Source organism: Perognathus longimembris, chromosome 12 (assembly GCF_023159225.1).
Source record: "Perognathus longimembris pacificus isolate PPM17 chromosome 12, ASM2315922v1, whole genome shotgun sequence".
NCBI classification, from domain to species: domain Eukaryota; kingdom Metazoa; phylum Chordata; class Mammalia; order Rodentia; family Heteromyidae; genus Perognathus; species Perognathus longimembris.
Window position 1 is genome coordinate 35,567,675 of NC_063172.1, and position 14,380 is coordinate 35,582,054.

A 14,380-nucleotide genomic window follows, 5' to 3' on the forward strand; every position below is an offset into this window, starting at 1 on the left:
TTTAATAAAATAGAAATAGGCATAAAACTCTATCAGAAAGAATGACATTGCCCCATTTGTAAGGAAATGGAAGGACTTGGAAAAAATTATACTAAGTGAAGTGAGCCAGACCCAAAGAAACATGGACTCTATGGTCTCCCTTATTGGGAATAATTAGCACAGGTTTAGGCAAGCCATAGCAGAGGATCACAAGAGCCCAATAGCTATACCCTTATGATGACATAAGATGATGCTAAGTGAAATGAACTCCATGTTATGGAAACGATTGTTATATCACAGTTGTAACTACTTTCAACATCCCATGTGTATCTGTAGCTTCTATTATTGATGATGTTCTTGTATCACCTTCCTGTAATTGTATCTACACTATCTCTGTAATCTTATCTGAGTATATTGGAAACCGTGTATACTGGTATTAGAACTAGGAAATTGAAAGGGAATACCAAAATTGAGAGACACAGGGTAAAAAAAGAGAAACAACTACAAAAGCAATACTTGCAAAACTGTTTGGTGTAAGTGAACTGAACACCTCAGGGGGAGAAAGGGTAAGGGGGAGGGGGGAGGGGGGTATGAGGGACAAGGTAACAAACAGTACAAGAAATGTATCCAATGCCTAACGTATGGAACTGTAACCTCTCTGTACATCAGTTTTATAATAAAAACTTTAAAAAAAGAAAAAGAAATAGGCATAAAAATATGAGGGGAATGGTAGGAGAAACTAATTCCCAAAGAATAACTCTTGCAAATATAATGCCCTTGGTGTTTTTTTTTTCCCCTAAATGATACATTTATAAATATTTCCTGAATTTCTTTGTAAATATTTCTTGAATTTCTTTATCTGGAGTGAGGTTATAACTATTAACAGCTTGCTTAATTATAGGCAAACTGATAGCTTAGGAAGTTACTATAAAAGTTTGATTCTTGTATTTATCAAAGAAATTTCTTAGAATTTTCTCATACCGGCACGAAAAGGAATGAAATGCATACTCAACCACTAGCCCCATCATAACAAAAACTAACCAATAAATAATATATGAAAAGGAAAACTACATTACCCTTTGGGAATATGACCAACTACTTGTAATCCATATGTGTTTTCCATATTGGTGCAATAGCAAGCAAGTGATGCAGCAACAATCTGTGTTGTTCCATTGGAGGAAAGAAAAAAAGATACATATTACTAGCCTTTCAAGCCTTAAAACCATTTCAATGTAAACATTGCATGCTTTATGATTTCAAGAGTAATATAGTCATTACATGTGTTTTATTAATTAGTAAAACATTTTTAATCAAGCCAAGCATGGGGAGATGTAACCCATTAAGTTGAGTGGCTGAGAATGTGAGTGGAGGAGAATGTGAGTTTGAGTCCAACATTAAGATCCTGTCTCAAATAAGTAAAAAAAAAAAAAAGCCTTGAAAAGTCAGGGAAGAGGGGTAGAGAAAAGATGGTTAACACATACAAAGGTACAGTAGGATAGAAAGAATAATTTCTGGTATTCTGTAGCACGGTGAGATGACCATGGTTGACAAGGAGTAATACTACACTTCAAAATAGCCAGACAGGATTTGCAATGTTCCCAAAACAAAGAAATTGTAAATATCTCAGGTGGCAGGTATATCAATTACACATCTGATCTGATTACTACAGATCATTCAGTATTTACATGTTATAGTATATCACACACATATATGCAATTGCTAGGTAAAATTTAAAATATAATTATTAAAAAAGAGCATATAATTTATAGTTTCAAAATTTGATGGCAGCCTAATAATAATGCCTTTTCTATTACTCAACCTTATATCAACACACTTGTGGCCACTTTCGAAGAGAAACAAAACGCTTAATATGGGATTATGTAATTGTGTATTGTGTGTATGTGTGTTTATGTGTATGCTTAGATCCCATAGTCCAACCTAAAGACTTGTCTCTAATGACCTAGCAGGATACTTTATAAAGCAACACATATTCCCTCTATAACACTGTCTCAAGTGGTTGAGATATTGGATCCTTATTCCTAATTTATATTAGCCATCAATGATTCAGCTTTGACTAATCCTTGAAGTAGAAGCAGGCTAGTCCACAAACTGGCTCTGACCTGATGTTTTAAATTAGCATGTATTGTTTGTGCAAAGTAAAGGGATTCATTGTGTTATGTCCACACATGGTATAACCTACTTTGGTTATGTTCAACTTTTCTGTTCTTTCTTACCATCCTCTCATCTCCTCCTCTTTTCTTTTATAATTTTTTAATGACCTCTGTGAAGTCTCAGAAATCTTACCAGGTTATTAGTGAGGTTTACAAGAAAGGTCACAGGTTCTCTGCCCAGACCCACAGTCATCTTTAAAACACAAATCAAAGGCAGTTCAACCTTTGTTTTACCAACCATGTCACTGTAAAATGTTTACCCATTTTCTCATTATCTTTTCATTCTGCTAATTTTAACATGGTTGGGGTATCAATTCCAGTTCACGACGGTTTATCTTGTTAAAACAGATGGACTAATCTACTTAAAGTAAAAAAAATTACTGTATGCATGCTAACAAAGAAAACTATATCAAACTACACTAGCAACATAAAGAATATCTAACCATAAATGGCCAATAATAGTGTTTTGAAAGTTGTTTTCTATCTACGCATTTCTGAGCTAGCAGACATTTCTAAAACACCACATGACCTTAAAAATAAAAATGTCCTTGAGGATTTGGAATAGAATGAGAAAGAGAAAGATAACAAAACCATCCAGATTATACTGTGAAAATTATATAAGTATTATGATAGAATAGTATTTTTTCTAAGAGACTGAACTTTCTTTTACATACTGTCTTATTTCCTCACTGTATTTCTTTAACATAATTAAATTTCCTTTATCCATTGAATTATTGGATCATCTTCAACGTTATGTCAGTATTGTACATTTGTTTAAGGCCAGCTCTGCCTTTGATTCCAAGCAAGATGAAACTGAGCAGATATCCAGTGCTACAGAGGGTTGCCAATCTAGCCCATCTACAACTGCTACCTTCCCCTCATGATGGACGTTTTGAAGGGTCAGGAGAAATGCCCAAGTTGAATCTGTACTGCTCTTTCTGATCTATGCTCTCTCTATTCAAGATTATCATTTCCTGTTTACAAGGCTCTCAGGCTGCTCGTTGGAAATTTTTCCCAAGTTTCAACCCACCAAAGTAGCCCAAGAAAAGACACAGGATGGTTGCAATGGTGCTTTAGGGATAGTTGACATTTGGACACTGGAGACAGAGAATCCACATGTTTGCCCACACATCTACTGGTGAGGGAAACTGAGCTGGAGTGGGAAGAGAAGCAAGCCTAGAGGCTGTGTCTCCTCAGGCTACAATATTCCTGCAACACAAAGAAGCAGAATAATTCTCTATTCCAGCCCAGCTTTCAAGGTCATCACTTAGAGGATTAGTATATTAGTTAAAGAAGAAAAACAGACCTGCTTTGTTTAATATTTTGATCTATATTGTTAAGGTGTGCATTGGGACTTATATCTTGAGTTTTGCAAATTTTGCATTGTCTAAAGAATATCTTTTGTTTTAAAAATGATTTTTACTAGCTGTGCAAAGAGTAACAACTACTTTATCACTAGCTCCAAGGCTGTCATTGCTAAGGTTATTTGTAATGTTTGGTTTTATGAAACTAACATAATATGGCTTCACAAGAAACAACAGGCATATCTTAGTGACTGTAGAACATTGAGATAAGATGGTACATTTTATAGGTGCTGCTCTGAAAACTAAAAAACAAGTTATAGTACTCTGCAAGTTTATAGTTTATTGAAGCACACACATATAGATGTATGTAGGTCACATATATTATGTCTATCTTAATAAATTGTCAAGCGCATAGCATTCTACACAGCCTTGCTCTAGGGAAATGCCTTCCACCTTAGGCCTGCAGAAAAGAGTTACATCCTTCAAAGACAGTTTCCAGTGTGCTACCCCAAATAATGTGCAAAATTCTACAGTATCCCAGCAATATAAAGGGATATTTCAAGAGACAAAAACATTCAGACCTCATGGGGGGGAGGGGCAAGGAAAAAAGAAAGGGGGGAGGGGAGAATGAGGGAGGAGGTAACAAACAGTACAAGAAATGTATCCAACGCCTAATGTATGAAACTGTAGCCTCTCTGTACATCAGTTTGACAATAAAAATTTAAAAAAAAATTCAGACACCATTTGTAATGTGCGTGCATAATCCCAAAGCACTAAAAACATAACTAAAGCCAACAAAATGGCATGTTTGTAGATTATGATTGTATTAACTTCTTATTTTTCAGTTTAATGTTTTGTTTTGTTAATTCCCATTAAACATTATTAAAGTTTCTAATACATACATATATGCACATACATAATCATATACACATACATGATGCCATAGGCCTTAGGAGTCTGGTTTAATGTTTGGCTTTTTCTTGCACAAATGCACAAAAGTTATTTTAAAGAGCCAGTCCTGTTTAATGAAAATGAAATGCACCCTTTCACTAAAGTCAGTAAACATAATAACAATAGATGTACCAGTTATTTGTTGTCATTTTTAATTGATAGGTGTCAAATCAATGGGTTGTGCTATCACACTTTATTGCTTTCTCATGCCAGAGATCTCCTGAGTCTGATCCTTTGAAATGTCTCTTTATGAGATTGTAGGCTTTGTCATCTTATTTATATTAACAAAAATAAATCAAAAGCATATGAAAAAATTCTGCACCAATTGAAAACATGTGTTGCCTCTCTTTTTAAATTGTTGACTCACAATGTTTCCTGTTCTTACATTAATGTATAGCCATGCAAATTAGCCCTTCTTTAATGCATCATAGGAGGGGCTGTGGGTTGACACACAATACTTCAAGCATAAGCAGATGAACCTAACAACTGGCAAGGACTGAATGACAGAAAGTTAAAATGCTGATCTCATACTTACCAAAACTAAATCGACAGGAAGGACAACTTTAATTTTCCTTTTAAACTGCTCGTTCAGCTCTTTGACGAGTACCAGGACAACAATGCTCAGCGAGGACAAGAGCAGAGCTTCCAGGCGTACTGACTTGATGTTCTCAAAGACATATGCATAAATCTACAGAGCAAATGAGGGGGAAAAAATCAAAATCTAGAGTCACAAAAAAAATCTAGGGTCGGTCCTAAGAAGCCATGGAAATCTTGCCCCAAATAAACTCAATAATATTCTATAAAAGTTTCTTCCTGTCTGGTATTGAGAGAAAGGAGGGCAAAGGGTGAGCAATGCAAAAGGAGAGCAAAGCTATATATTCAACTGTAAGTACAGACTTGACTCTGTCATTAAACACAGAGTTTGTGTCTTTCTACATAGAAACTACTAAAGGAATGATTCCTCTAGCTAGTTTCCTGGCTCTTATAGGGGCAGAGATTCTACTTCTCACAGATTACACACCGATCCCATCATTAAGAGCAAGCAGTCCATAAGCTTTCCATCTTTGGGCCCCAGCACTCTTCAGGTACTAGACCTAAATGTATATATAAGCCCCTACTACCCAATGGAGTTAAGAGCTGGTATCTAATTGATATCAGATTTTGGCTGGCTGTAAAGTATTACCCTGCTCTCAGTCACTCAGCATTGGTTTGTTTATCATCACATGTTTATGCCAACTATTATGCAGTGCTACATCTATGATGGGAAACAAATTAGATGCAGCCTTCGTACAGACCTCGCAGTGAGAGTAGGGACTGCTAATTAAAGTAATACATTAGTGAAGCACAACACTACAGCAATGGGAGGAAACTTGAAGCTGATTGGCTGGAAGAGCCCTTTCCAAGGTGCTGGGAATATGGCCTAGTGGCAAGAGTGCTTGCCTCGCATACATGAAGCCCTGGGATCGATTCCCACCACATATATAGAAAACGGCCAGAAGTGGCACTGTGGCTCAAGTGGCAGAGTGCTAGCCTTGAGCAAAAAAAAAAAAAAAAAAGAAAAGTCCTTTCGAAACAAGAGGAGCAGGAATTGGCCCAGACTATAGGTGGGAAGGAAGTGGAGCAATAAATCTGGGGAAATGTTTTGCTTAAAGATTACACTTAAAAAACACAGGTAATAGCCTATTTCACCCGTGAAAGTGGTGAAATTGATCAAGATGCACTATATTCGTAAACTAAATTTTTGACTGGCAACTCCTTTCTACAATTACTCAAAAATAATAAAATGTATTTTTAAAAAGAAACCAACAGAGTGAACTGGCTTTAAAAATCAAGCAGGGCTATAATTATGTTAACAGTAAAGAATTTGCTTACAACTATAAAGATTGTACAAGATATTAACATCAGATATTTTATCTTTAGTAACTTGGAATAGTCTCCTCTAACAGAAAAGTGGAATCAACTTATACAAGTAATGCTAAAGAAAAGAATAAAATTAAAGCCATTTATAAAACTGAAAACATATTTTCTCAAATAAATGCCAATAATATTTTGCTCCACCACTTAAAATCTTGTGAATAATTACAAAAGTATCTAACATAAAAGCGGAGTATCCAGCATAAAAGCGAAAGGACAAGATTTTAAGAAAGTCTAAGTTGAGGGCTGGGGATATGGCCTAGTGGCTAGAGTGCCTGCCTGGTATTCATGAGGCCCTGGGTTCAATTCCCCAGCACCACATATACAGAAAATGGCCAGAAGTGGCGATGTGGCTCAAGTGGCAGAGTGCTAGCCTTGAGCAAAAAAAGAAAGTCTAAGTTGAATAACAAAGGGAAAAGAATGAACTTCAATCCAATCCTGCCTCTCCATGAATACTTGGCATAAAGAGATAAAACATGAATTTTGTAAGGAAAATCAATACAGTGTTAGAAACTTCTTATCTAATAGTTAACACACAAGAATAAATGCTATAAAAATATAAATACAAAGACTTGATGAATGGTAAGAATATGCCTAAAAAGCTCATGCCACTACAATTCAAATCCCACCACCACACACAATTATACAGATATATATATATGAAAAAAGAAAACAAATGAGAGCCTCAAAACACATAACAGCTTCAATAAAAACAGATTATTCCATATACACTATTTCAACCAACTTTAAATTAAATAAGTTATAGAAAAAGGATTAAACATAAAAATGGAATTCATAGAAAATGTAGACATTAGAATGAGAAGACAATTAACAAAGAAACAGGAAGGAAGAATATGAACAAAGAACACAACATACTATTAATTAAGGAAATGTTCCAATTTTTTGGTCATCAGATAAATCATATGAAAACATGTTGAAATAGTTTCTTGTTTATCTTAGTAGTTCCATCTCAAGAAGATTAAACTATGAAAATAACTCAGCTCATGGGAAAAGAATTACAAAAATACTCATTGAAGCATTGTTTAAAAGATCTCATTGGTAAATGGTATTAGTTGTTCATGGATACCACTTGAAGAGGAAAGCAAAATAGAAGTGTTTCAACTTACTCAGTTGGATATTTACATGTAATGATTTGAATTATTTGCTTTAAAGTTTAGATGCAAATATGAATAATAGAAAATAAAAATTCAGTGTATATAACTGGTAATAAATATATATATGTAATCATGTAATGGCTTACATCCATTAAACACATTATTTTAGAGCAAACTTATTATCATAGAAAGTTCTTAATGTGGAAAAGGCAGTTTGTGATTAAATATGTGTGAGGGATACTATTATAGGCTGAAATGTGTTTCTTACTAAATTCATATGTTGAATTTCTATGTTGAATCACTGTCTCAGAATGCAATTGTGTTTGAGAGAAAACCTTTAAAGAGGTAATTAAGGCAAAAAATGAGGTGACATAGATAAGCCTCAATTCAGCAAGATTTGTAAAAAGAAAAGAGCACAGATATGCACTTGCACAAGAAAAAAAATGTCATGTGAAAATACAACACACAACAAAGAAAACAATTTCAAGCCTTCAAGTGATTTCAAGACTTCAACACCATACTTGTGCACTTCTGGTTTCTGAGTCTATAAGAGATGCTCTTTTATTGTTTGAGCCACCAAACCTGTGACCTTTTTCATAGTAGTCCTAGCAAACTAAAAATGTATTTTATCAAGTATATAATTCAAGCTTTAAATATCTGTAGCTATAGCTGCAATACTGATAGTTCTGTATAAAATGTGTCTATATGTGTCTTCCTTAGTCTTAGAAAGATTCAACACTTGTATGAATTTTTTTAGCTTTTTTTTTTTTTTTTTTTTTTTTTGGCCAGTCCTGGGGCTTAAACTCAGGGCCTGAGCACTCTCCCTGGCTTCTTTTTGCTCAAGGCTAGCACTGGGCCACTTGAGCCACAGCGCCACTTCTGGCCATTTTCCATATATGTAGTGCTGGGGAATTGAACCCAGAGCCTCATGTACACTAGGCAAGCACTCTTGCCACTAGGCCATATCCCCAACCCTTTTTTCAGCTTTTATATGAGTCAAAATGCTTATCTTCCATGTGATGTTTACCTCTTTCTTCTCCTGAACACATGTAAAATGGTTGGTATAATTTTCTGTCTACTTGTCCACAGAGTATTCCTCAAGTCTCATTTCAGATGAGAAAAACTTGTTTCCATTTTAGACTTTATTCTTATTACAAGATTTTTACTCTTCTAGTAGCCCAATTTGTCAGTGTTCCTTGCCCTTTATAATTAATTTTTCATTTAATTTAACCATACCAAAACTATTGAGTCACAATATCACATAAGTTTTGGGCCAAAAGAACTTACACATACATAGTCACATGTTTCTTTTAAAATTCTATTGAGTAGGTTTCCTAATCAAAAGACTCAGTCCATCTGATCCAGTGATTTGGAATGCACCTGCCTAAATTCTATGCATCAACAATAATCATTAACTTCATAACCATTTCAAAAAAAGCAAATTAGTGTATTGAAAGAGGAGTCTTCCTAGATGACAGGGACTGTGGTAATGATAGATTATCCAATTCCCACTTACATAGACAACGCAAAACTAACAAATCATCAGTTGTGTAGTCAGATGCATTGGGAAGTAAAATAGGGATCAGGTAGTTCTATTTCTTTTTCTCCTACAGAATCACATTTTATTGCATACTACTTAGAAAGAAAATTAGATAATTCACTGATATAATTATGTGAAGTGCAGAGATTTTTTTCTATGCTACTCTACATTATAGATAATTTTCCATGCCATTACTGCAAGCAATAGGACAGAGTTAATTCTAATATTTGCCTATTACTCAGAATCTAGGAGGAAAAATCCAAAATCTTCCTCATTTAAGATGAACTTTAAGGGGATATCAAGACAATGTTGTCAAAACGCCTAGCTCTCCAATGGTTTGGCATTATGGGAGGATCACCCAGAATATTGAGATCATTTGTCAAGAAAAAGCCACACATCCAAATATTTTTTAAATACTAAGAAGATTATTCTTTATATTTTCCTTTTCATAGTACTAAAAGTGTACCATGACAATGTCTGCCTAAGAAAGAGAGGAAGTATGTAAAGCCCTCAAGCCATAGCAGATTTTCTGTAATACACATTTTGCAGACATGTGTTTACAGTAATAAAAATGACCACCCCAGAAATGAAAGGAATGAGAAATCCCCCAGGGCCTTTATTGTCTGTTTGGATTAAACTATAGCTCATCAAACAGAGCATGTCTTACAAGATGCTCCAGACATGGGGGTGGGGGCCTCATTACAACCAGCATGAAGAACACAATAGAAAGGCAGGCTAGTGAGGAGTGTCACTCTAATGACTATCATGTGGGCCTATAGAGAGACCATGAGCTAAACAAGCTCTTGGGCATGGAAAGCACATGAAGATAGAGACAGATCAATATGCAAGGACTCTCTCTCTCTCTCTCTCTCTCTCTCTCTCTCTCTCTCTCTTTCTCTCAGTTAATAGAGTTCTAGGCATTCTAAAAATATATTAAACTCATTTCTATTACAAATCCAGCTGCTTGAGTATGTCCTTATGCAGCAGAATCCTTCTGAGGATCATTATTTACTTCTAGATTACAGAGAAGAAAGGTGATATTCATATCAACACAAATAAATAAGCCTACTTCATCAAAACCTGACGGATCTACTTAATAAAAGAGATGTCTAGCACAGTTTGAGGCTATAACACTAGTTCTTTAAATGGACCATTTATCATAAAGACACAAATCAGAAAATGTCTTTCTAAACAAGAATGAAAAACATCTATCCACTGTATCTATGTAACTTCTTATAATTTTCTTTAAAGATGAGTTTTTTTGAAGTATTTAGTAAACATTTCCACATACTTATACATTACAAATACAATGTTTATATGGTATGTTTTTATATGATTTGTTTATTTTGGATTTGTAGCTTTTAGAATGCTATCTGGAAGAAAATGGGCACTCAGTCAATACTGGCATTTGAATGAGTACTCTGTGCTAAAATGTTAACTGTTACCATAAATCTCCAAATGGAGGAAGTTACATTCTGCAGAGGAAAGACTGAGATTCTTCTCACTATTAATACTTGGGCTATATTGGCTTTTGTAGCTGACTTCATAGTTATGAGATATTCATTAGACATGTTTCTTGCTGTTTGAACTAAATATGAAAGGTATGATGGCAGCAGTTTTGAGTAATCTATTTTAATATACTCCATCTATTCTAAATAATTGGTTGTTTCATAACCTAAATCTTGTAAGAGTGAAGCAAAAGTTTCAGGCTAGAAAACCTGACAGTATTTAGTTAAGATATACTAAATACCAACCAGACAGTGGTGGCTCATGCCTATAATCTTAGCTACTTAGGAAGTAGACATCTGGTAGATTATGGTAGATGACCATACCTGGTGGGAAAAAAGTTGATGAGATCCCATCTTAGCAGAAAATTTGACATGGTGACATATGTCTCCCATTCTAGCTACTGAAGGAAATCAAATAGGAAGACTGACATCTAAATTGGTCCAGGCAAAGAGTGAAATTCTATTTTGAAAACAACCAGCTTAAAAGGGGCTGTGTGTTTGTGGATAAAGCAGTAGAATGCATGCTTAGCAAGCACAAGTCCCTGAGTTTAAACCCAAATACTTCCATAAACAAACAAAAACAAAGTCTCTAAAGTCATACCACTCAGTTGTGCTTCATTGCACAACTATTAATCAGTTTTAAGTAAGGCCTTGTATTTAGAAAAGCTTGTGCAGAAAGAAAATCCTAAAGTATCTCACTTTGATAAACTTCATGACACAAAAAGATATATTACAAACTTAGAAAAGATTAATAATCTTTAGAAACTTAATGAACTTTTACTCAATACTTAATTACTAGAAAATGCCATTGTTAAAATTACATCTTTACCCTGCATTCTGGTTACTACAATAAAATGTTAAAATTATTTCTTATAAGGAAAAAATGGCCTTAATTTTTAAAGTAGAATGATATAATTAATAACAATTCTTCAATAGTAATTATTAGCTACCTATAAGCAGACTACAAAGAATGGCTGATGATTTTTTTTTCTCTTCTTTATTGTCAAAGGAAGTACAGAGGGGTAACAGTTTCATATGTAAGGCAAGTACATTTCTTATCCAACTTGTTACCTCCTCCCTCATTTTTTCCCCAACTCTGCCCTCTCCAGTTCCCTCCCCCCCATGAATTGCATGGTTGGTTTACACCAATTGGTTTTGTATATATTGCTATTGCAATGGCTTGTCTTTTTATCCTTTGTCTCTTAATGTTGACTATTTTTATGCTGAAGGAATATCTAGAAAATCTTTAGTACTGTTTTTGGTGGTTTGTTTTATATTGTTTTGTTTTTCATGATGATACTGGGGCATGAACTTAGGGCTTCAACGTTTTTCACACACTGCTGGTGCTCTATCACTTGTGTCACACCCCAATTCTAGCTTTGTTTTAGTTAACTGGAGATAAAAATCCTATCAGTTTTTCCTGTGCTGCCTGTATGGCCTCCAACCATGGTCCTTTGATCTCAGCCTCCTAAGTAGCTTAGATTGCAGAAGTGAGCACCACTACCTATGCCCCATAGGCACTACTTCCTTAGTAAAGCTGTCATATGTGTTTGAATCTTACTAGGAAAGCTACAAAGTGATGAAAAATCTAAAAGCTTTAATAAATGTCAGCACACTAAATAAGACATACAAACTACTAACATGCACTCTATGCATCTTAATTTTTAGTATATGACTTTGAGTTAGTCACCAACCACAAAGTCATGACCACTTCCAGAAACATAAATAAGTAGAAGATAATATCCACATTTGCCTGCTACCACATGTGCAAACTTTGGTTTGAAAATGCTTCTGCCATAATCTGTATACAATATAATTATGAAAACAAGTGGAGCTTTCTACATCTCAAGAAGAGTATCTTTTAAAATAAAAGAAAGGTAATACCATTGAATAAACTATTTTATTTTTCATAACTACTATGACATCTTTCATTTGACAAAAGTCATTACATAACCCATGCAGTTGCATATATATTAATATATCCATAATAGAATATATGTCATAATAGAATATGTATCATAATATATGGGGTTCATGCTTTTGTGTAACATATTTTGATCTTTGTCACCCCTCAGTTTCCTTTCCTTTTTCCACTCAAGTCGAGCGCCCACTTCCAACAGACACCCTTTTTCACTCAAGCCTTATTATTCTTAGTGGTATTATCATCATTTTACTTCAAGCTTCCACAAATGAGCAAAATGATATTTGGTTTTGTGGGCTTGCTCATCTTGATGATCTCCAATTCCATCTGTTTTCCTGCAAATTACTTAATCCAAATTATTCCAGTGCAAAGGGCAAAGCCTTCCCCCACCCCTTCTCTCTCTCACACGCACATTTCAGGGCTGCATTCAGACATCATGTTCTCAGAACAGGTATGTCTGACTCCTTTATATTAGCAATACTACCCACTTCATCCTATCACATTGCCTTCTTCAATCACATTGCCTGTTTCCCTCATTGATGCTATAAGAGAGTAGCTTGCTCAACTTAATTTTTATCTCTCCTCAATACTTCAATAAAAGCTTGTGAAAGTAAAGATATTATTTTTCATTGTATCCTCAATGCATGTGTTAGTAAATATTGGTTGGATATACCTATTCTAGTGGCTCTTTATTTCTTTTTTCTTTTGTTTATCTTCCCTATGGTTTAGCCCCTGTTGCCACTGTATTTGATTTTGGTACCTTGGGTATTGTATATATGTTTGTCTGAATCATGGAAGGGAAGGGGAACATCAAAATGGTGAGACAACGGGTAAAATGAGTACCAAAACAACAGCAATACTTACAAGACAGTATTCTGTAAACCAACTGAACAACTGGGGAGGGAGGGGGGTGAGGAATTGAGGAAGAGGGGAGGTGGGGAAAAAATGAGGAAGGAGGAAACAAGATTGACAAGAAATGTACTCACTACCTTACGTATGTAACTATAACCCCTCTGCATATCACCTTGACAATAAAAATTTTAAAAATAAAAAGAATGTGTCTCAGTCTTTTCTATCCATGTATAGTAATAAAATCTCTCCAGATCATCGTGTTGAATAATTAAGGTAACTTTTGTCACCTTTGATCCTTAAAACATGAGCCTCAATTGCCCAGTCATTCCCTCTCCCGTGCCAACTGGTTTTCAATTTGTTTTAATTTGAATCCCAATTCATGGAAGATCTTGATTCGTGCTCATGAATGCCTACATAGATCTCTGATCACTCAAAGCTTGATGCTTTCCAAGTTCTCCACTTCACAAGATTTTTATGTCTCTAATAAACTTTGTCTACCTGCTACTATGTTAATAACTATTTTAGGTTAGGCACTGATAAGGCCATGCTCTCAGAATCTCTCCCCTCCCTAAATAAATAAACTCTAATAGAAAGAAGGGAATGACCAATACTAAGTTGAATACCATCCCCAGGATATATTTTCATTAGTACAAATAAAAAGAAGGGGGAAACCCAACATTCCATATATTTTTACATCATTATCTCCAAATTGTTGATTGATAACTTTATCTCACACTGGGAATAAATCCATTTGCTATTGCTTCAAGGTATAAATTAAGTCTCAGACCAGAATGCAGTCAAGGGGAAGCATGGTATGTGAAATAGCTAAAGACAACATGAGTACCCAAACTCACTTGGACCAAACATACCACAAAGCATGCCAAGGCCCAGATGGCACCCAGCCATCCCTTGTTTAGAAATAAGTTTAATTCAAATTACTTAAGCCCTGGATTTTGTGGTAATGCATTTTTCCCCAGCAAATTGTGAGGGATGGAAAGAGTTTAGCCCAACATGTTTGAGCTGCAAAATTATTTGGTCTTTGATTTCAAATTTGAAAGTAAGCTTTGTTATAGATTTCTAATAATTGTTCTGTCTCCAAATTGAACCTGCCACGTTTTCTTTTTC

General features: G+C 34.9%; 1 protein-coding gene across 1 annotated transcript in view; it reads right to left on the bottom strand.

The window, feature by feature from the left end:
* The window catches only part of Slc26a7 (solute carrier family 26 member 7), a 122,881-nt gene that overhangs the window by 45,905 nt on the left and 62,596 nt on the right, over positions 1-14,380 (bottom strand). Inside the window, exons 6-7 of the mRNA XM_048358871.1 lie at positions 4,941-5,093; positions 1,056-1,138 (exon numbers count right to left, since the gene is read on the bottom strand). Of these exons, the coding sequence (XP_048214828.1) occupies positions 1,056-1,138; positions 4,941-5,093 (236 nt within the window). The remainder of the gene's footprint in view (positions 1-1,055; positions 1,139-4,940; positions 5,094-14,380) is intronic.